This window comes from Leptodactylus fuscus, chromosome 9, assembly GCF_031893055.1.
Source record: "Leptodactylus fuscus isolate aLepFus1 chromosome 9, aLepFus1.hap2, whole genome shotgun sequence".
Lineage (NCBI taxonomy): Eukaryota > Metazoa > Chordata > Amphibia > Anura > Leptodactylidae > Leptodactylus > Leptodactylus fuscus.
This window is the reverse complement of record NC_134273.1, coordinates 88,890,580-88,913,869: the sequence shown is the minus strand read 5'-3', so window position 1 is coordinate 88,913,869 and position 23,290 is coordinate 88,890,580. Positions and strand designations below refer to the sequence as shown.

Genomic DNA, 23,290 nt, shown 5'->3' with positions numbered 1-23,290 from the left:
TAACTTCCTGCCATGAAGCCCTGGTGTCCTGGAGATCTCCATTGACCTTCTCCACTGAGCACTGACTATCTCATGACGTTTCTCCTCTCCCATGGTTGTCTTGTCTTTGGTTTGCCGCTTGGACCTTGTCGCACATGACAGATCTCCACAGGCAGCATCACACGGAGGCCTCGTCTCTGGTTTCCTGCTAAGAAGTCATTGCCCAAGTTTGTCTCAATTTTCGAGAAACTCGATGTTCACTTGTAACTTTTTTTTCTGTGCCATCTGCTTCTGTAATGTGACCATCTGCTGCAACAAGTCTGCAAAGTCTGAACTGGATCCGCATCTCTGGAGCTTCAGCCCTTCCGAATATTCCTGTCCTCAGCTGCCCTGGATCAGGCTCAAGCAGCGATCCAGTCCAATAGATGTCAAGTCCATGAGCCAAGACCATCGGAGGTCAGAACGTTCTCTGTGTGAGAGTTGTGGCCTCCGCCTGTGGGATCGGAACGCAATGAATCCCAGTGTACAGAACATATGGCGGTGGCGCCCCCTGCTGTCACTGAGGAGGATCTTTACAGACCACTTGTGTTTGCACAATCCATTTCCATTTCTTTTGTTGGACAGAATTTTGTGACTTGGAAATCGCTTTGTCTTATCGGATTTACAAAATATCTAGAATAATATTCATGGCCACAAGGTGCCGCTCGGATCCGCTTCACAATATGATTAAGCGTCGCAGTATTTGCTGCTAGGACCAGTGAACGCCGCGAGACGAAAATATATCGTCCATCGGAGAGAAAGTGGCGAGTTCCCGTCTCGTAAGGAGTGTCCGGAGTCCTCCGAGACTTAGCAGGACGTCTTATGTGCGACTGATCCAGGATGTAATACCGCGTGTAGCTGCAGAGTTAATGGCGCTCATCAGCCCGCGGTCGGCAGCTGTGCCACACGATAGAGCCGGCGCGGTCGCTGCTGGGATTTGGATGAAGGTCGGCTCGTGTCTGACATCTGGGCTATTGGAGAATTTTAGTTTAAAAACGCATTTTCTGAAATGAATCCACCGGCGTCCATAACTCTGAGCGAGCAAGAGGATCTTCATAGACCGCGGGGATGATAAAAACGTACGGGCGCCGGCTGATACTTAACGCACAGCGCTCTCCTGAGCATGAACACATGGCATTGGTGTGAATCGTCTTCAGGTCCTTCATTCTCTCCCGATTAATACAATGTATCTCTATAAGGTCCAAGCTAAGATTTTCTGATACAAAGTTCCAAAGCCCCTGCATAGCCATAGACTTACATGATAAAATCCTGTCACCTGCAGCCACCACCAGGGGGCAATTACAGCTCTATACGTCACTCATTGACCTCAATGCTAAATCTGTCCTCAGGGAGCTCCCCCTAGTGGTGACTGCAGGAAGCAGAGTTTGTGTTATATCTGGGTCTATGCAGGAGGTTTGGTGCTCTGTATCACAATAGCCGAGCTGACTCTTATCCAGATCTCCAGACGTCTCGCTGTGGATCTTAAGGCTCACAAACCTTTTGTCTTCTCTTGCAGAATTGTCATTTTGGATGACGGGAGCCTGAAGATTTCAAACCTGACCAAAGCGGATGCTGGGAGTTATACTTGTACGGCCACCAATCACTTTGGGACTGCCAGCAGCACCGGGACTCTGGTGGTGAAGGGTACGTGAGATTTCATCTTTGGTGTGGTTATTATTTCTTCTAGAGATGTTTTTTCTTAAAGGGGTTGTCCATTTTTAGTATAAGTATCCTCTCGTAGTAAAGTGACCCCTGTGTGTTCTGCTGCATCCGGGCTCATCTGGAATCTCGGGGAGAATCCAGCAGCCATTTACTGCAGCGCCACCACAGGTGCACAGAAGTATTACACAGTCTGCAGTGACCTCTATGGCAGTGCCTGGACACGCTGGGTCCTCCAGGGCAGGGGACGCTCTTTGTAGTCGCTCCACAGCCCTGACGGTTGTCTCTATCGCTCCTCAGATCCCACGCAGGTTTTGGTGCCTCCTTCCAGCATGGACGTGACGGTCGGGGAGAGCATCGTCCTGCCCTGTCAGGTCTCCCACGACCATTCTCTGGACATCTCCTTCTCCTGGGTCTTTAATGGACAACTAATCGACTTCCAGAAAGATGGAGAACACTTTGAACGTGTTGGAGGAGTAAGTATGGCTCCACCCACATAGGAGTCCGGGCCCCGCCCAGTGCGCCTGCCGCGGGGCCGAGCTGTTCCTCTTCTTATATCAGTGTTGACCTCAGAGAAGTTTTTGTATATATTTGTGTATGATGTTACTTTGTATCTTTCTGCAGCAAGACTCCGCCGGCGACTTAATGATAAGAAGCATCCAGCTGAAGCATGCTGGGAAATACATCTGCCTGGTGCACACGAGCGTAGATAAGCTGTCCGCAGGGGCCGACCTCATCGTCAGAGGTACCAGCAGAACAAACTCTCTATTCACAGTCACCGTAACTGGGTTTAATTTATTGGACTTTTTTGGTGGCCTCCTCCTCCTCCCCCAGTGTTTCATGCCTATGGTCTCCTCCATCTACCCCAGTGTTGTCCTACCTATGGTCTCCTCCTCCCTACCCCAGTGTTGTCCTACCTATGGTCTCCTCCTCCATCTACCCCAGTGTTGTCCTGCCTATGGTCTCCTCCTACCCCAGTGTTGTCATTACAATATTGATAAGGTTACTGTAATTTATTAAATAATTGGTTGTTAATTAAATTGATACATAGTTACTACATCTTAAGAATCAGAAGATAAAGTCATAAAGGGTTAAGATGTTCCTGTAAATGCCGCAGTGTCAGGCCGAGCACAATCCAGAGCAGATACTGAAGGGTTTATTAAGCAATTTGCTGTTAGAAAATGATATTTGGAAAGCCGAAGTTCTAGAAGTGACCCCCCCCCCCCCCAGAAACCTGCTGATATGTGCAGATCTCAGATCACCGCCAAGATAGAGCAAGAAAATCGGGAATTGGGAGCAAATCAAAAAATCTAAAAAATAATATCCAGGTCATATCAATGAGGAACAGACGATCCTAAATTATCCATCAGGATGCGGGGTGAGACATAATGATCTGATCTGTATCCTCTACAGGACCCCCCGGACCCCCAGATGCTCTGACAGTGGAGGAAATCACAGACACCACCGCTCAGCTGTCCTGGATGCCCGGAGTGGACAATCACAGCCCCATCACCATGTATGTGGTACAGGCCCGGACACCATTCTCAGTCGGCTGGCAAGCGGTCAGCACAGGTAAAGGCCAGATAATAGATTGTATTCCCCTGTCCTACAGTCGGCCTCTCCTGACATGGCTGATAACAGATAGTAATAGATTGTATTCCCCTGTCCTACAGTCGGCCTCTCCTGACATGGCTGATAACAGATAGTAATAGATTGTATTCCCCTGTCCTACAGTCGGCCTCTCCCCTCCTGATATGGCTGATAACAGATAGTAATAGATTGTATTCTCCTGTCCTACAGTCGGCCTCTTCTGACATGGCAGATAACAGATAGTAATAGATTGTATACTCCTGTCCTACAGTCGGCCTCTCCCCTCCTGACATGGCTGATAACAGATAGTAATAGATTGTATTCTCCTGTCCTACAGTCGGCCTCTCCCCTCCTGACATGGCTGATAACAGATAGTAATAGATTGTATTCTCCTGTCCTACAGTCGGCCTCTCCCCTCCTGACATGGCTGATAACAGATAGTAATAGATTGTATTCTCCTGTCCTACAGTCGGCCTCTCCTCTCCTGACATGGCTGATAACAGATAGTAATAGATTGTATTCCCCTGTCCTACAGTCGGCCTCTCCTCTCCTGACATGGCTGATAACAGATAGTAATAGATTGTATTCCCCTGTCCTACAGTCGGCCTCTCCTCTCCTGACATGGCTGATAACAGATAGTAATAGATTGTATTCCCCTGTCCTACAGTCGGCCTCTCCTGACATGGCTGATAACAGATAGTAATAGATTGTATTCCCTTGTCCTACAGTCGGCCTCTCCTGACATGGCTGATAACAGATAGTAATAGATTGTATTCCCCTGTCCTATAGTCGGCCTCTCCTCTCCTGACATGGCTGATAACAGATAGTAATAGATTGTATTCCCCTGTCCTACAGTCGGCCTCTCCTCTCCTGACATGGCTGATAACAGATAGTAATAGATTGTATTCCCCTGTCCTACAGTCGGCCTCTCCTCTCCTGACATGGCTGATAACAGATAGTAATAGATTGTATTCCCCTGTCCTACAGTCGGCCTCTCCCCTCCTGACATGGCTGATACCAGATAGTAATAGATTGTATTCCCCTGTCCTACAGTCGGCCTCTCCCCTCCTGACATGGCTGATAACAGATAGTAATAGATTGTATTCCCCTGTCCTACAGTCGGCCTCTCCTCTGCTGACATGGCTGATAACAGATAGTAATAGATTGTATTCCCCTGTCCTACAGTCGGCCTCTCCTCTCCTGACATGGCTGATAACAGATAGTAATAGATTGTATTCTCCTGTCCTACAGTCGGCCTCTCCTCTCCTGACATGGCTGATAACAGATAGTAATAGATTGTATTCCCCTGTCCTACAGTCGGCCTCTCCTCTCCTGACATGGCTGATAACAGATAGTAATAGATTGTATTCCCCTGTCCTACAGTCGGCCTCTCCTCTCCTGACATGGCTGATAACAGATAGTAATAGATTGTATTCCCCTGTCCTACAGTCGGCCTCTCCTGACATGGCTGATAACAGATAGTAATAGATTGTATTCCCCTGTCCTACAGTCGGCCTCTCCTGACATGGCTGATAACAGATAGTAATAGATTGTATTCTCCTGTCCTACAGTCGGCCTCTCCTCTCCTGACATGGCTGATAACAGATAGTAATAGATTGTATTCTCCTGTCCTACAGTCGGCCTCTCCTGACATGGCTGATAACAGATAGTAATAGATTGTATTCCCCTGTCCTATAGTCGGCCTCTCCTCTCCTGACATGGCTGATAACAGATAGTAATAGATTGTATTCCCCGGTCCTACAGTCGGCCTCTCCTCTCCTGACATGGCTGATAACAGATAGTAATAGATTGTATTCCCCTGTCCTACAGTCGGCCTCTCCCCTCCTGACATGGCTGATAACAGATAGTAATAGATTGTATTCCCCTGTCCTACAGTCGGCCTCTCCTGACATGGCTGATAACAGATAGTAATAGATTGTATTCTCCTGTCCTACAGTCGGCCTCTCCTCTCCTGTCATGGCTGATAACAGATAGTAATAGATTGTATTCCCCTGTCCTACAGTCGGCCTCTCCCCTCCTGACATGGCTGATACCAGATAGTAATAGATTGTATTCCCCTGTCCTACAGTCGGCCTCTCCTCTCCTGACATGGCTGATAACAGATAGTAATAGATTGTATACCCCTGTCCTACAGTCGGCCTCTCCTCTCCTGACATGGCTGATAACAGATAGTAATAGATTGTATTCCCTTGTCCCACAGTCGGCCTCTCCTCTCCTGACATGACTGATAACAGATAGTAATAGATTGTATTCCCCTGTCCTACAGTCGGCCTCTCCCCTCCTGACATGGCTGATAACAGATAGTAATAGATTGTATTCTCCTGTCCTACAGTCGGCCTCTCCTGACATGGCTGATAACAGATAGTAATAGATTGTATTCCCCTGTCCTACAGTCGGCCTCTCCTCTCCTGACATGACTGATAACAGATAGTAATAGATTGTATTCCCCTGTCCTACAGTCGGCCTCTCCCCTCCTGACATGGCTGATAACAGATAGTAATAGATTGTATTCTCCTGTCCTACAGTCGGCCTCTCCTGACATGGCTGATAACAGATAGTAATAGATTGTATTCCCCTGTCCTACAGTCGGCCTCTCCTCTCCTGACATGACTGATAACAGATAGTAATAGATTGTATTCTCCTGTCCTACAGTCGGCCTCTCCTCTCCTGACATGGCTGATAACAGATAGTAATAGATTGTATTCCCCTGTCCTACAGTCGGCCTCTCCTCTCCTGACATGGCTGATAACAGATAGTAATAGATTGTATTCCCCTGTCCTACAGTCGGCCTCTCCCCTCCTTACATGGCTGATAACAGATAGTAATAGATTGTATTCCCCTGTCCTACAGTCGGCCTCTCCTCTCCTGACATGGCTGATAACAGATAGTAATAGATTGTATTCTCCTGTCCTACAGTCGGCCTCTCCTCTCCTGACATGGCTGATAACAGATAGTAATAGATTGTATTCTCCTGTCCTACAGTCGGCCTCTCCTCTCCTGACATGGCTGATAACAGATAGTAATAGATTGTATTCCCCTGTCCTACAGTCGGCCTCTCCTCTCCTGACATGGCTGATAACAGATAGTAATAGATTGTATTCCCCTGTCCTACAGTCGGCCTCTCCTCTCCTGACATGGCTGATAACAGATAGTAATAGATTGTATTCCCCTGTCCTACAGTCGGCCTCTCCTCTCCTGACATGGCTGATAACAGATAGTAATAGATTGTATTCCCCTGTCCTACAGTCGGCCTCTCCTGACATGGCTGATAACAGATAGTAATAGATTGTATTCTCCTGTCCTACAGTCGGCCTCTCCCCTCCTGACATGATTGATTACAGATAGTAATAGATTGTATTCTCCTGTCCTACAGTCGGCCTCTCCTCTCCTGACATGGCTGATAACAGATAGTAATAGATTGTATTCCCCTGTCCTACAGTCGGCCTCTCCCCTCCTGACATGGCTGATAACAGATAGTAATAGATTGTATTCCCCTGTCCTACAGTCGGCCTCTCCTCTCCTGACATGGCTGATAACAGATAGTAATAAATTGTATTCCTCTGTCCTACAGTCGGCCTCTCCTCTCCTGACATGGCTGATAACAGATAGTAATAGATTGTATTCCCCTGTCCTACAGTCGGCCTCTCCTGACATGGCTGATAACAGATAGTAATAGATTGTATTCCCCTGTCCTACATTCGGCCTCTCCTGACATGGCTGATAACAGATAGTAATAGATTGTATTCCCCTGTCCTACAGTCGGCCTCTCCTCTCCTGACATGGCTGATAACAGATAGTAATAGATTGTATTCCCCTGTCCTACAGTCGGCCTCTCCCCTCCTGACATGGCTGATACCAGATAGTAATAGATTGTATTCCCCTGTCCTACAGTCGGCCTCTCCCCTCCTGACATGGCTGATAACAGATAGTAATAGATTGTATTCCCCTGTCCTACAGTCGGCCTCTCCTCTCCTGACATGGCTGATAACAGATAGTAATAGATTGTATTCCCCTGTCCTACAGTCGGCCTCTCCTCTCCTGACATGGCTGATAACAGATAGTAATAGATTGTATTCTCCTGTCCTACAGTCGGCCTCTCCTCTCCTGACATGGCTGATAACAGATAGTAATAGATTGTATTCCCCTGTCCTACAGTCGGCCTCTCCCCTCCTGACATGGCTGATAACAGATAGTAATAGATTGTATTCCCCTGTCCTACAGTCGGCCTCTCCTCTCCTGACATGGCTGATAACAGATAGTAATAGATTGTATTCCCCTGTCCTACAGTCGGCCTCTCCTGACATGGCTGATAACAGATAGTAATAGATTGTATTCCCCTGTCCTACAGTCGGCCTCTCCCCTCCTGACATGGCTGATAACAGATAGTAATAGATTGTATTCTCCTGTCCTACAGTCGGCCTCTCCCCCCCTGACATGGCTGATAACAGATAGTAATAGATTGTATTCTCCTGTCCTACAGTTGGCCTCTCCTCACATGGCAGATAACAGATAGTAATAGATTGTATTCTCCTGTCCTACAGTCGGCCTCTCCCCCCCTGACATGGCTGATAACAGATAGTAATAGATTGTATTCTCCTGTCCTACAGTCGGCCTCTCCTCTCCTGACATGGCTGATAACAGATAGTAATAGATTGTATTCCCCTGTCCTACAGTCGGCCTCTCCTCTCCTGACATGGCTGATAACAGATAGTAATAGATTGTATTCCCCTGTCCTACAGTCGGCCTCTCCTCTCCTGACATGGCTGATAACAGATAGTAATAGATTGTATTCCCCTGTCCTACAGTCGGCCTCTCCTCTCCTGACATGGCTGATAACAGATAGTAATAGATTGTATTCTCCTGTCCTACAGTCGGTCTCTCCTGACATGGCTGATAACAGATAGTAATAGATTGTATTCCCCTGTCCTACAGTCGGTCTCTCCTGACATGGCTGATAACAGATAGTAATAGATTGTATTCCCCTGTCCTACAGTCGGCCTCTCCTCTCCAGACATTGGCTGATAACAGATAGTAATAGATTGTATTCCCCTGTCCTACAGTCGGTCTCTCCTGACATGGCTGATAACAGATAGTAATAGATTGTATTCCCCTGTCCTACAGTCGGCCTCTCCCCTCCTGACATGGCTGATAACAGATAGTAATAGATTGTATTCCCCTGTCCTACAGTCGGCCTCTCCTCTCCTGACATGGCTGATAACAGATAGTAATAAATTGTATTCCTCTGTCCTACAGTCGGCCTCTCCCCTCCTGACATGGCTGATAACAGATAGTAATAGATTGTATTCCCCTGTCCTACAGTCGGCCTCTCCCCTCCTGACATGGCTGATAACAGATAGTAATAGATTGTATTCCCCTGTCCTACAGTCGGCCTCTCCCCTCCTGACATGGCTGATAACAGATTGTAATAGATTGTATTCCCCTGTCCTACAGTCGGCCTCTCCTCTCCTGACATGGCTGATAACAGATAGTAATAGATTGTATTCCCCTGTCCTACAGACGGCCTCTCCTCTCCTGACATGGCTGATAACAGATAGTAATAGATTGTATTCCCCTGTCCTACAGTCGGCCTCTCCTGACATGGCTGATAACAGATAGTAATAGATTGTATTCCCTTGTCCTACAGTTGGCCTCTCCTCTCCTGACATGGCTGATAACAGATAGTAATAGATTGTATTCCCCTGTCCTACAGTCGGCCTCTCCTGACATGGCTGATAACAGATAGTAATAGATTGTATTCCCCTGTCCTACATTCGGCCTCTCCTGACATGGCTGATAACAGATAGTAATAGATTGTATTCCCCTGTCCTACAGTCGGCCTCTCCTCTCCTGACATGGCTGATAACAGATAGTAATAGATTGTATTCCCCTGTCCTACAGTCGGCCTCTCCCCTCCTGACATGGCTGATACCAGATAGTAATAGATTGTATTCCCCTGTCCTACAGTCGGCCTCTCCCCTCCTGACATGGCTGATAACAGATAGTAATAGATTGTATTCCCCTGTCCTACAGTCGGCCTCTCCTCTCCTGACATGGCTGATAACAGATAGTAATAGATTGTATTCCCCTGTCCTACAGTCGGCCTCTCCTCTCCTGACATGGCTGATAACAGATAGTAATAGATTGTATTCTCCTGTCCTACAGTCGGCCTCTCCTCTCCTGACATGGCTGATAACAGATAGTAATAGATTGTATTCCCCTGTCCTACAGTCGGCCTCTCCCCTCCTGACATGGCTGATAACAGATAGTAATAGATTGTATTCCCCTGTCCTACAGTCGGCCTCTCCTCTCCTGACATGGCTGATAACAGATAGTAATAGATTGTATTCCCCTGTCCTACAGTCGGCCTCTCCTGACATGGCTGATAACAGATAGTAATAGATTGTATTCCCCTGTCCTACAGTCGGCCTCTCCCCTCCTGACATGGCTGATAACAGATAGTAATAGATTGTATTCTCCTGTCCTACAGTCGGCCTCTCCCCCCCTGACATGGCTGATAACAGATAGTAATAGATTGTATTCTCCTGTCCTACAGTTGGCCTCTCCTCACATGGCAGATAACAGATAGTAATAGATTGTATTCTCCTGTCCTACAGTCGGCCTCTCCCCCCCTGACATGGCTGATAACAGATAGTAATAGATTGTATTCTCCTGTCCTACAGTCGGCCTCTCCTCTCCTGACATGGCTGATAACAGATAGTAATAGATTGTATTCCCCTGTCCTACAGTCGGCCTCTCCTCTCCTGACATGGCTGATAACAGATAGTAATAGATTGTATTCCCCTGTCCTACAGTCGGCCTCTCCTCTCCTGACATGGCTGATAACAGATAGTAATAGATTGTATTCCCCTGTCCTACAGTCGGCCTCTCCTCTCCTGACATGGCTGATAACAGATAGTAATAGATTGTATTCTCCTGTCCTACAGTCGGTCTCTCCTGACATGGCTGATAACAGATAGTAATAGATTGTATTCCCCTGTCCTACAGTCGGTCTCTCCTGACATGGCTGATAACAGATAGTAATAGATTGTATTCCCCTGTCCTACAGTCGGCCTCTCCTCTCCAGACATTGGCTGATAACAGATAGTAATAGATTGTATTCCCCTGTCCTACAGTCGGTCTCTCCTGACATGGCTGATAACAGATAGTAATAGATTGTATTCCCCTGTCCTACAGTCGGCCTCTCCTCTCCTGACATGGCTGATAACAGATAGTAATAGATTGTATTCCCCTGTCCTACAGTCGGCCTCTCCTCTCCTGACATGGCTGATAACAGATAGTAATAGATTGTATTCCCCTGTCCTACAGACGGCCTCTCCTCTCCTGACATGGCTGATAACAGATAGTAATAGATTGTATTCCCCTGTCCTACAGTCGGCCTCTCCTGACATGGCTGATAACAGATAGTAATAGATTGTATTCCCTTGTCCTACAGTTGGCCTCTCCTCTCCTGACATGGCTGATAACAGATAGTAATAGATTGTATTCCCCTGTCCTACAGTCGGCCTCTCCTGACATGGCTGATAACAGATAGTAATAGATTGTATTCCCCTGTCCTACATTCGGCCTCTCCTGACATGGCTGATAACAGATAGTAATAGATTGTATTCCCCTGTCCTACAGTCGGCCTCTCCTCTCCTGACATGGCTGATAACAGATAGTAATAGATTGTATTCCCCTGTCCTACAGTCGGCCTCTCCCCTCCTGACATGGCTGATACCAGATAGTAATAGATTGTATTCCCCTGTCCTACAGTCGGCCTCTCCCCTCCTGACATGGCTGATAACAGATAGTAATAGATTGTATTCCCCTGTCCTACAGTCGGCCTCTCCTCTCCTGACATGGCTGATAACAGATAGTAATAGATTGTATTCCCCTGTCCTACAGTCGGCCTCTCCTCTCCTGACATGGCTGATAACAGATAGTAATAGATTGTATTCTCCTGTCCTACAGTCGGCCTCTCCTCTCCTGACATGGCTGATAACAGATAGTAATAGATTGTATTCCCCTGTCCTACAGTCGGCCTCTCCCCTCCTGACATGGCTGATAACAGATAGTAATAGATTGTATTCCCCTGTCCTACAGTCGGCCTCTCCTCTCCTGACATGGCTGATAACAGATAGTAATAGATTGTATTCCCCTGTCCTACAGTCGGCCTCTCCTGACATGGCTGATAACAGATAGTAATAGATTGTATTCCCCTGTCCTACAGTCGGCCTCTCCCCTCCTGACATGGCTGATAACAGATAGTAATAGATTGTATTCTCCTGTCCTACAGTCGGCCTCTCCCCCCCTGACATGGCTGATAACAGATAGTAATAGATTGTATTCTCCTGTCCTACAGTTGGCCTCTCCTCACATGGCAGATAACAGATAGTAATAGATTGTATTCTCCTGTCCTACAGTCGGCCTCTCCCCCCCTGACATGGCTGATAACAGATAGTAATAGATTGTATTCTCCTGTCCTACAGTCGGCCTCTCCTCTCCTGACATGGCTGATAACAGATAGTAATAGATTGTATTCCCCTGTCCTACAGTCGGCCTCTCCTCTCCTGACATGGCTGATAACAGATAGTAATAGATTGTATTCCCCTGTCCTACAGTCGGCCTCTCCTCTCCTGACATGGCTGATAACAGATAGTAATAGATTGTATTCCCCTGTCCTACAGTCGGCCTCTCCTCTCCTGACATGGCTGATAACAGATAGTAATAGATTGTATTCTCCTGTCCTACAGTCGGTCTCTCCTGACATGGCTGATAACAGATAGTAATAGATTGTATTCCCCTGTCCTACAGTCGGTCTCTCCTGACATGGCTGATAACAGATAGTAATAGATTGTATTCCCCTGTCCTACAGTCGGCCTCTCCTCTCCAGACATTGGCTGATAACAGATAGTAATAGATTGTATTCCCCTGTCCTACAGTCGGTCTCTCCTGACATGGCTGATAACAGATAGTAATAGATTGTATTCCCCTGTCCTACAGTCGGCCTCTCCTCTCCTGACATGGCTGATAACAGATAGTAATAGATTGTATTCCCCTGTCCTACAGTCGGCCTCTCCTCTCCAGACATTGGCTGATAACAGATAGTAATAGATTGTATTCCCCTGTCCTACAGTCAGTCTCTCCTGACATGGCTGATAACAGATAGTAATAGATTGTATTCCCCTGTCCTACAGTCGGCCTCTCCTCTCCTGACATGGCTGATAACAGATAGTAATAGATTGTATTCCCCTGTCCTACAGTTGGCCTCTCCTCACATGGCAGATAACAGATAGTAATAGATTGTATTCTCCTGTCCTACAGTCGGCCTCTCCCCCCCTGACATGGCTGATAACAGATAGTAATAGATTGTATTCTCCTGTCCTACAGTCGGCCTCTCCTCTCCTGACATGGCTGATAACAGATAGTAATAGATTGTATTCCCCTGTCCTACAGTCGGCCTCTCCTCTCCTGACATGGCTGATAACAGATAGTAATAGATTGTATTCCCCTGTCCTACAGTCGGCCTCTCCTCTCCTGACATGGCTGATAACAGATAGTAATAGATTGTATTCTCCTGTCCTACAGTCGGTCTCTCCTGACATGGCTGATAACAGATAGTAATAGATTGTATTCCCCTGTCCTACAGTCGGTCTCTCCTGACATGGCTGATAACAGATAGTAATAGATTGTATTCCCCTGTCCTACAGTCGGCCTCTCCTCTCCAGACATTGGCTGATAACAGATAGTAATAGATTGTATTCCCCTGTCCTACAGTCGGTCTCTCCTGACATGGCTGATAACAGATAGTAATAGATTGTATTCCCCTGTCCTACAGTCGGCCTCTCCTCTCCTGACATGGCTGATAACAGATAGTAATAGATTGTATTCCCCTGTCCTACAGTCGGCCTCTCCTCTCCAGACATTGGCTGATAACAGATAGTAATAGATTGTATTCCCCTGTCCTACAGTCGGTCTCTCCTGACATGGCTGATAACAGATAGTAATAGATTGTATTCCCCTGTCCTACAGTCGGCCTCTCCTCTCCTGACATGGCTGATAACAGATAGTAATAGATTGTATTCCCCTGTCCTACAGTTGGCCTCTCCTCACATGGCAGATAACAGATAGTAATAGATTGTATTCCCCTGTCCTACAGTCGGCCTCTCCCCTCCTGACATGGCTGATAACAGATAGTAATAGATTGTATTCCCCTGTCCTACAGTTGGCCTCTCCCCCCCTGACATGGCTGATAACAGATAGTAATAGATTGTATTCCCCTGTCCTACAGTCGGCCTCTCCCCCCCTGACATGGCTGATAACAGATAGTAATAGAATGTATTCCCCTGTCCTACAGTCGGCCTCTCCTCTCCTGACATGGCTGATAACAGATAGTAATAGATTGTATTCCCCTGTCCTACAGTCGGCCTCTCCTGATATGGCTGATAACAGATAGTAATAGATTGTATTCCCCTGTCCTACAGTCGGCCTCTCCCCTCCTGACATGGGTGATAACAGATAATAATAGATTGTATTCCCCTGTCCTACAGTCAGCCTCTCCTGACATGGCTGATAACAGATAGTAATAGATTGTATTCCCCTGTCCTACAGTCGGCCTCTCCCCTCCTGACATGGCTGATAACAGATAGTAATAGATTGTATTCCCCTGTCCTACAGTCGGCCTCTCCCCTCCTGACATGGCTGATAACAGATAGTAATAGATTGTATTCTCCTGTCCTACAATCGGCCTCTCCTCTCCTGACATGGCTGATAACAGGTAGTAATAGATTGTATTCTCCTGTCCTACAGTCGGCCTATCCCCTCCTGACATGGCTGATAACAGATAGTAATAGATTGTATTCCCCTGTCCTACAGTCGGCCTCTCCCCTCCTGACATGGCTGATAACAGATAGTAATAGATTGTATTCCCCTGTCCTACAGTTGGCATCTCCTGACATGGCTGATAACAGATAGTAATAGATTGTATTCTCCTGTCCTACAGTTGGCCTCTCCTCTCCTGACATGGCTGATAACAGATAGTAATAGTTTGTATTCTCCTGTCCTACAGTCGGTCTCTCCTGACATGGCTGATAACAGATAGTAATAGATTGTATTCCCCTGTCCTACAGTCGGCCTCTCCTCTCCTGACATGGCTGATAACAGATAGTAATAGATTGTATTCCCCTGTCCTACAGTCGGCCTCTCCTGACATGGCTGATAACAGATAGTAATAGATTGTATTCCCCTGTCCTACAGTCGGCCTCTCCTGACATGGCTGATAACAGATAGTAATAGATTGTATTCTCCTGTCCTACAGTCGGCCTCTCCTCTCCTGACATGGCTGATAACAGATAGTAATAGATTGTATTCTCCTGTCCTACAGTCGGCCTCTCCTGACATGGCTGATAACAGATAGTAATAGATTGTATTCCCCTGTCCTATAGTCGGCCTCTCCTCTCCTGACATGGCTGATAACAGATAGTAATAGATTGTATTCCCCTGTCCTACAGTCGGCCTCTCCTCTCCTGACATGGCCGATAACAGATAGTAATAGATTGTATTCCCCTGTCCTACAGTCGGCCTCTCCTCTCCTGACATGACTGATAACAGATAGTAATAGATTGTATTCCCCTGTCCTACAGTCGGCCTCTCCTGACATGGCTGATAACAGATAGTAATAGATTGTATTCCCCTGTCCTATAGTCGGCCTCTCCTCTCCTGACATGGCTGATAACAGATAGTAATAGATTGTATTCCCCTGTCCTACAGTCGGCCTCTCCCCTCCTGACATGGTTGATAACAGATAGTAATAGATTGTATTCCCCTGTCCTACAGTCGGCCTCTCCTGACATGGCTGATAACAGATAGTAATAGATTGTATTCTCCTGTCCTACAGTCGGCCTCTCCTCTCCTGTCATGGCTGATAACAGATAGTAATAGATTGTATTCCCCTGTCCTACAGTCGGCCTCTCCCCTCCTGACATGGCTGATACCAGATAGTAATAGATTGTATTCCCCTGTCCTACAGTCGGCCTCTCCCCTCCTTACATGGCTGATAACAGATAGTAATAGATTGTATTCCCCTGTCCTACAGTCGGCCTCTCCTCTCCTGACATGGCTGATAACAGATAGTAATAGATTGTATTCTCCTGTCCTACAGTCGGCCTCTCCTCTCCTGACATGGCTGATAACAGATAGTAATAGATTGTATTCTCCTGTCCTACAGTCGGCCTCTCCTCTCCTGACATGGCTGATAACAGATAGTAATAGATTGTATTCCCCTGTCCTACAGTCGGCCTCTCCTCTCCTGACATGGCTGATAACAGATAGTAATAGATTGTATTCCCCTGTCCTACAGTTGGCATCTCCTGACATGGCTGATAGCAGATAGTAATAGATTGTATTCTCCTGTCCTACAGTTGGCCTCTCCTCTCCTGACATGGCTGATAACAGATAGTAATAGATTGTATTCTCCTGTCCTACAGTCGGTCTCTCCTGACATGGCTGATAACAGATAGTAATAGATTGTATTCCCCTGTCCTACAGTCGGCCTCTCCTCTCCTGACATGGCTGATAACAGATAGTAATAGATTGTATTCCCCTGTCCTACAGTCGGCCTCTCCTGACATGGCTGATAACAGATAGTAATAGATTGTATTCCCCTGTCCTACAGTCGGCCTCTCCCCTCCTTACATGGCTGATAACAGATAGTAATAGATTGTATTCCCCTGTCCTACAGTCGGCCTCTCCTCTCCTGACATGGCTGATAACAGATAGTAATAGATTGTATTCTCCTGTCCTACAGTCGGCCTCTCCTCTCCTGACATGGCTGATAACAGATAGTAATAGATTGTATTCCCCTGTCCTACAGTCGGCCTCTCCTCTCCTGACATGGCTGATAACAGATAGTAATAGATTGTATTCTCCTGTCCTACAGTCGGCCTCTCCTCTCCTGACATGGCTGATAACAGATAGTAATAGATTGTATTCCCCTGTCCTACAGTCGGCCTCTCCTCTCCTGACATGGCTGATAACAGATAGTAATAGATTGTATTCCCCTGTCCTACAGTCGGCCTCTCCTGACATGGCTGATAACAGATAGTAATAGATTGTATTCTCCTGTCCTACAGTCGGCCTCTCCCCTCCTGACATGGCTGATAACAGATAGTAATAGATTGTATTCTCCTGTCCTACAGTCGGCCTCTCCTCTCCTGACATGGCTGATAACAGATAGTAATAGATTGTATTCCCCTGTCCTACAGTCGGCCTCTCCCCTCCTGACATGGCTGATAACAGATAGTAATAGATTGTATTCCCCTGTCCTACAGTCGGCCTCTCCTCTCCTGACATGGCTGATAACAGATAGTAATAGATTGTATTCCCCTGTCCTACAGTCGGCCTCTCCCCTCCTGACATGGCTGATAACAGATAGTAATAGATTGTATTCCCCTGTCCTACAGTCGGCCTCTCCTCTCCTGACGTGGCTGATAACAGATAGTAATAGATTGTACTCCCCTGTCCTACAGTCGGCCTCTCCTGACATGGCTGATAACAGATAGTAATAGATTGTATTCCCCTGTCCTACAGTCGGCCTCTCCTGACATGGCTGATAACAGATAGTAATAGATTGTATTCCCCTGTCCTACAGTCGGCCTCTCCCCTCCTGACATGGCTGATAACAGATAGTAATAGATTGTATTCCCCTGTCCTACAGTCGGCCTCTCCTCTCCTGACATGGCTGATAACAGATAGTAATAGATTGTATTCCCCTGTCCTACAGTCGGCCTCTCCTCTCCTGACATGGCTGATAACAGATAGTAATAGATTGTATTCCCCTGTCCTACAGTCGGCCTCTCCTGACATGGCTGATAACAGATAGTAATAGATTGTATTCCCCTGTCCTATAGTCGGCCTCTCCTCTCCTGACATGGCTGATAACAGATAGTAATAGATTGTATTCCCCTGTCCTACAGTCGGCCTCTCCCCTCCTGACATGGCTGATAACAGATAGTAATAGATTGTATTCCCCTGTCCTACAGTCGGCCTCTCCTGACATGGCTGATAACAGATAGTAATAGATTGTATTCTCCTGTCCTACAGTCGGCCTCTCCTCTCCTGTCATGGCTGATAACAGATAGTAATAGATTGTATTCCCCTGTCCTACAGTCGGCCTCTCCCCTCCTGACATGGCTGATACCAGATAGTAATAGATTGTATTCCCCTGTCCTACAGTCGGCCTCTCCCCTCCTTACATGGCTGATAACAGATAGTAATAGATTGTATTCCCCTGTCCTACAGTCGGCCTCTCCTCTCCTGACATGGCTGATAACAGATAGTAATAGATTGTATTCTCCTGTCCTACAGTCGGCCTCTCCTCTCCTGACATGGCTGATAACAGATAGTAATAGATTGTATTCTCCTGTCCTACAGTCGGCCTCTCCTCTCCTGACATGGCTGATAACAGATAGTAATAGATTGTATTCCCCTGTCCTACAGTCGGCCTCTCCTCTCCTGACATGGCTGATAACAGATAGTAATAGATTGTATTCCCCTGTCCTACAGTTGGCATCTCCTGACATGGCTGATAGCAGATAGTAATAGATTGTATTCTCCTGTCCTACAGTTGGCCTCTCCTCTCCTGACATGGCTGATAACAGATAGTAATAGATTGTATTCTCCTGTCCTACAGTCGGTCTCTCCTGACATGGCTGATAACAGATAGTAATAGATTGTATTCCCCTGTCCTACAGTCGGCCTCTCCTCTCCTGACATGGCTGATAACAGATAGTAATAGATTGTATTCCCCTGTCCTACAGTCGGCCTCTCCCCTCCTTACATGGCTGATAACAGATAGTAATAGATTGTATTCCCCTGTCCTACAGTCGGCCTCTCCTCTCCTGACATGGCTGATAACAGATAGTAATAGATTGTATTCTCCTGTCCTACAGTCGGCCTCTCCTCTCCTGACATGGCTGATAACAGATAGTAATAGATTGTATTCCCCTGTCCTACAGTCGGCCTCTCCTCTCCTGACATGGCTGATAACAGATAGTAATAGATTGTATTCCCCTGTCCTACAGTCGGCCTCTCCTCTCCTGACATGGCTGATAACAGATAGTAATAGATTGTATTCCCCTGTCCTACAGTCGGCCTCTCCTCTCCTGACATGGCTGATAACAGATAGTAATAGATTGTATTCCCCTGTCCTACAGTCGGCCTCTCCTGACATGGCTGATAACAGATAGTAATAGATTGTATTCTCCTGTCCTACAGTCGGCCTCTCCCCTCCTGACATGGCTGATAACAGATAGTAATAGATTGTATTCTCCTGTCCTACAGTCGGCCTCTCCTCTCCTGACATGGCTGATAACAGATAGTAATAGATTGTATTCCCCTGTCCTACAGTTGGCCTCTCCCCTCCTGACATGGCTGATAACAGATAGTAATAGATTGTATTCCCCTGTCCTACAGTCGGCCTCTCCTCTCCTGACATGGCTGATAACAGATAGTAATAGATTGTATTCCCCTGTCCTACAGTCGGCCTCTCCTGACATGGCTGATAACAGATAGTAATAGATTGTATTCCCCTGTCCTACAGTCGGCCTCTCCCCTCCTGACATGGCTGATAACAGATAGTAATAGATTGTATTCTCCTGTCCTACAGTCGGCCTCTCCCCCCCTGACATGGCTGATAACAGATAGTAATAGATTGTATTCTCCTGTCCTACAGTCGGCCTCTCCTCGACATGGCAGATAACAGATAGTAATAGATTGTATTCTCCTGTCCTACAGTCGGCCTCTCCCCCCCTGACATGGCTGATAACAGATAGTAATAGATTGTATTCTCCTGTCCTACAGTCGGCCTCTCCTCTCCTGACATGGCTGATAACAGATAGTAATAGATTGTATTCCCCTGTCCTACAGTCGGCCTCTCCTCTCCTGACATGGCTGATAACAGATAGTAATAGATTGTATTCCCCTGTCCTACAGTCGGCCTCTCCTCTCCTGACATGGCTGATAACAGATAGTAATAGATTGTATTCCCCTGTCCTACAGTCGGCCTCTCCTCTCCTGACATGGCTGATAACAGATAGTAATAGATTGTATTCTCCTGTCCTACAGTCGGTCTCTCCTGACATGGCTGATAACAGATAGTAATAGATTGTATTCCCCTGTCCTACAGTCGGTCTCTCCTGACATGGCTGATAACAGATAGTAATAGATTGTATTCCCCTGTCCTACAGTCGGCCTCTCCTCTCCAGACATTGGCTGATAACAGATAGTAATAGATTGTATTCCCCTGTCCTACAGTCGGTCTCTCCTGACATGGCTGATAACAGATAGTAATAGATTGTATTCCCCTGTCCTACAGTCGGCCTCTCCCCTCCTGACATGGCTGATAACAGATAGTAATAGATTGTATTCCCCTGTCCTACAGTCGGCCTCTCCTCTCCTGACATGGCTGATAACAGATAGTAATAAATTGTATTCCTCTGTCCTACAGTCGGCCTCTCCCCTCCTGACATGGCTGATAACAGATAGTAATAGATTGTATTCCCCTGTCCTACAGTCGGCCTCTCCCCTCCTGACATGGCTGATAACAGATAGTAATAGATTGTATTCCCCTGTCCTACAGTCGGCCTCTCCCCTCCTGACATGGCTGATAACAGATTGTAATAGATTGTATTCCCCTGTCCTACAGTCGGCCTCTCCTCTCCTGACATGGCTGATAACAGATAGTAATAGATTGTATTCCCCTGTCCTACAGACGGCCTCTCCTCTCCTGACATGGCTGATAACAGATAGTAATAGATTGTATTCCCCTGTCCTACAGTCGGCCTCTCCTGACATGGCTGATAACAGATAGTAATAGATTGTATTCCCTTGTCCTACAGTTGGCCTCTCCTCTCCTGACATGGCTGATAACAGATAGTAATAGATTGTATTCCCCTGTCCTACAGTCGGCCTCTCCTGACATGGCTGATAACAGATAGTAATAGATTGTATTCCCCTGTCCTACATTCGGCCTCTCCTGACATGGCTGATAACAGATAGTAATAGATTGTATTCCCCTGTCCTACAGTCGGCCTCTCCTCTCCTGACATGGCTGATAACAGATAGTAATAGATTGTATTCCCCTGTCCTACAGTCGGCCTCTCCCCTCCTGACATGGCTGATAACAGATAGTAATAGATTGTATTCCCCTGTCCTACAGTCGGCCTCTCCTCTCCTGACATGGCTGATAACAGATAGTAATAGATTGTATTCCCCTGTCCTACAGTCGGCCTCTCCTCTCCTGACATGGCTGATAACAGATAGTAATAGATTGTATTCTCCTGTCCTACAGTCGGCCTCTCCTCTCCTGACATGGCTGATAACAGATAGTAATAGATTGTATTCCCCTGTCCTACAGTCGGCCTCTCCCCTCCTGACATGGCTGATAACAGATAGTAATAGATTGTATTCCCCTGTCCTACAGTCGGCCTCTCCTCTCCTGACATGGCTGATAACAGATAGTAATAGATTGTATTCCCCTGTCCTACAGTCGGCCTCTCCTGACATGGCTGATAACAGATAGTAATAGATTGTATTCCCCTGTCCTACAGTCGGCCTCTCCCCTCCTGACATGGCTGATAACAGATAGTAATAGATTGTATTCTCCTGTCCTACAGTCGGCCTCTCCCCCCCTGACATGGCTGATAACAGATAGTAATAGATTGTATTCTCCTGTCCTACAGTTGGCCTCTCCTCACATGGCAGATAACAGATAGTAATAGATTGTATTCTCCTGTCCTACAGTCGGCCTCTCCCCCCCTGACATGGCTGATAACAGATAGTAATAGATTGTATTCTCCTGTCCTACAGTCGGCCTCTCCTCTCCTGACATGGCTGATAACAGATAGTAATAGATTGTATTCCCCTGTCCTACAGTCGGCCTCTCCTCTCCTGACATGGCTGATAACAGATAGTAATAGATTGTATTCCCCTGTCCTACAGTCGGCCTCTCCTCTCCTGACATGGCTGATAACAGATAGTAATAGATTGTATTCCCCTGTCCTACAGTCGGCCTCTCCTCTCCTGACATGGCTGATAACAGATAGTAATAGATTGTATTCTCCTGTCCTACAGTCGGTCTCTCCTGACATGGCTGATAACAGATAGTAATAGATTGTATTCCCCTGTCCTACAGTCGGTCTCTCCTGACATGGCTGATAACAGATAGTAATAGATTGTATTCCCCTGTCCTACAGTCGGCCTCTCCTCTCCAGACATTGGCTGATAACAGATAGTAATAGATTGTATTCCCCTGTCCTACAGTCGGTCTCTCCTGACATGGCTGATAACAGATAGTAATAGATTGTATTCCCCTGTCCTACAGTCGGCCTCTCCTCTCCTGACATGGCTGATAACAGATAGTAATAGATTGTATTCCCCTGTCCTACAGTCGGCCTCTCCTCTCCAGACATTGGCTGATAACAGATAGTAATAGATTGTATTCCCCTGTCCTACAGTCGGTCTCTCCTGACATGGCTGATAACAGATAGTAATAGATTGTATTCCCCTGTCCTACAGTCGGCCTCTCCTCTCCTGACATGGCTGATAACAGATAGTAATAGATTGTATTCCCCTGTCCTACAGTTGGCCTCTCCTCACATGGCAGATAACAGATAGTAATAGATTGTATTCTCCTGTCCTACAGTCGGCCTCTCCCCCCCTGACATGGCTGATAACAGATAGTAATAGATTGTATTCTCCTGTCCTACAGTCGGCCTCTCCTCTCCTGACATGGCTGATAACAGATAGTAATAGATTGTATTCCCCTGTCCTACAGTCGGCCTCTCCTCTCCTGACATGGCTGATAACAGATAGTAATAGATTGTATTCCCCTGTCCTACAGTCGGCCTCTCCTCTCCTGACATGGCTGATAACAGATAGTAATAGATTGTATTCCCCTGTCCTACAGTCGGCCTCTCCTCTCCTGACATGGCTGATAACAGATAGTAATAGATTGTATTCTCCTGTCCTACAGTCGGTCTCTCCTGACATGGCTGATAACAGATAGTAATAGATTGTATTCCCCTGTCCTACAGTCGGTCTCTCCTGACATGGCTGATAACAGATAGTAATAGATTGTATTCCCCTGTCCTACAGTCGGCCTCTCCTCTCCAGACATTGGCTGATAACAGATAGTAATAGATTGTATTCCCCTGTCCTACAGTCGGTCTCTCCTGACATGGCTGATAACAGATAGTAATAGATTGTATTCCCCTGTCCTACAGTCGGCCTCTCCTCTCCTGACATGGCTGATAACAGATAGTAATAGATTGTATTCCCCTGTCCTACAGTCGGCCTCTCCTCTCCAGACATTGGCTGATAACAGATAGTAATAGATTGTATTCCCCTGTCCTACAGTCGGTCTCTCCTGACATGGCTGATAACAGATAGTAATAGATTGTATTCCCCTGTCCTACAGTCGGCCTCTCCTCTCCTGACATGGCTGATAACAGATAGTAATAGATTGTATTCCCCTGTCCTACAGTTGGCCTCTCCTCACATGGCAGATAACAGATAGTAATAGATTGTATTCCCCTGTCCTACAGTCGGCCTCTCCCCTCCTGACATGGCTGATAACAGATAGTAATAGATTGTATTCCCCTGTCCTACAGTTGGCCTCTCCCCCCTGACATGGCTGATAACAGATAGTAATAGATTGTATTCCCCTGTCCTACAGTCGGCCTCTCCCCCCCTGACATGGCTGATAACAGATAGTAATAGAATGTATTCCCCTGTCCTACAGTCGGCCTCTCCTCTCCTGACATGGCTGATAACAGATAGTAATAGATTGTATTCCCCTGTCCTACAGTCGGCCTCTCCTGATATGGCTGATAACAGATAGTAATAGATTGTATTCCCCTGTCCTACAGTCGGCCTCTCCCCTCCTGACATGGGTGATAACAGATAATAATAGATTGTATTCCCCTGTCCTACAGTCAGCCTCTCC

General features: G+C 46.8%; 2 protein-coding genes across 5 annotated transcripts in view; both read left to right on the top strand.

Moving 5' to 3' along the window:
- The window catches only part of LRRN1 (leucine rich repeat neuronal 1), a 317,960-nt gene that overhangs the window by 117,114 nt on the left and 177,556 nt on the right, over positions 1 to 23,290 (top strand). The window lies entirely within an intron of this gene.
- Positions 1 to 23,290, top strand: part of LOC142217954 (contactin-4-like) — a 170,050-nt gene that overhangs the window by 129,012 nt on the left and 17,748 nt on the right. For all 4 annotated transcript variants that reach the window (XM_075286295.1, XM_075286294.1, XM_075286297.1 and 1 more), the window contains exons 12-15: positions 1,535 to 1,662; positions 1,978 to 2,153; positions 2,302 to 2,422; positions 3,091 to 3,249. In XM_075286295.1, coding sequence (XP_075142396.1) covers positions 1,535 to 1,662; positions 1,978 to 2,153; positions 2,302 to 2,422; positions 3,091 to 3,249 — 584 coding nt within the window. The remainder of the gene's footprint in view (positions 1 to 1,534; positions 1,663 to 1,977; positions 2,154 to 2,301; positions 2,423 to 3,090; positions 3,250 to 23,290) is intronic.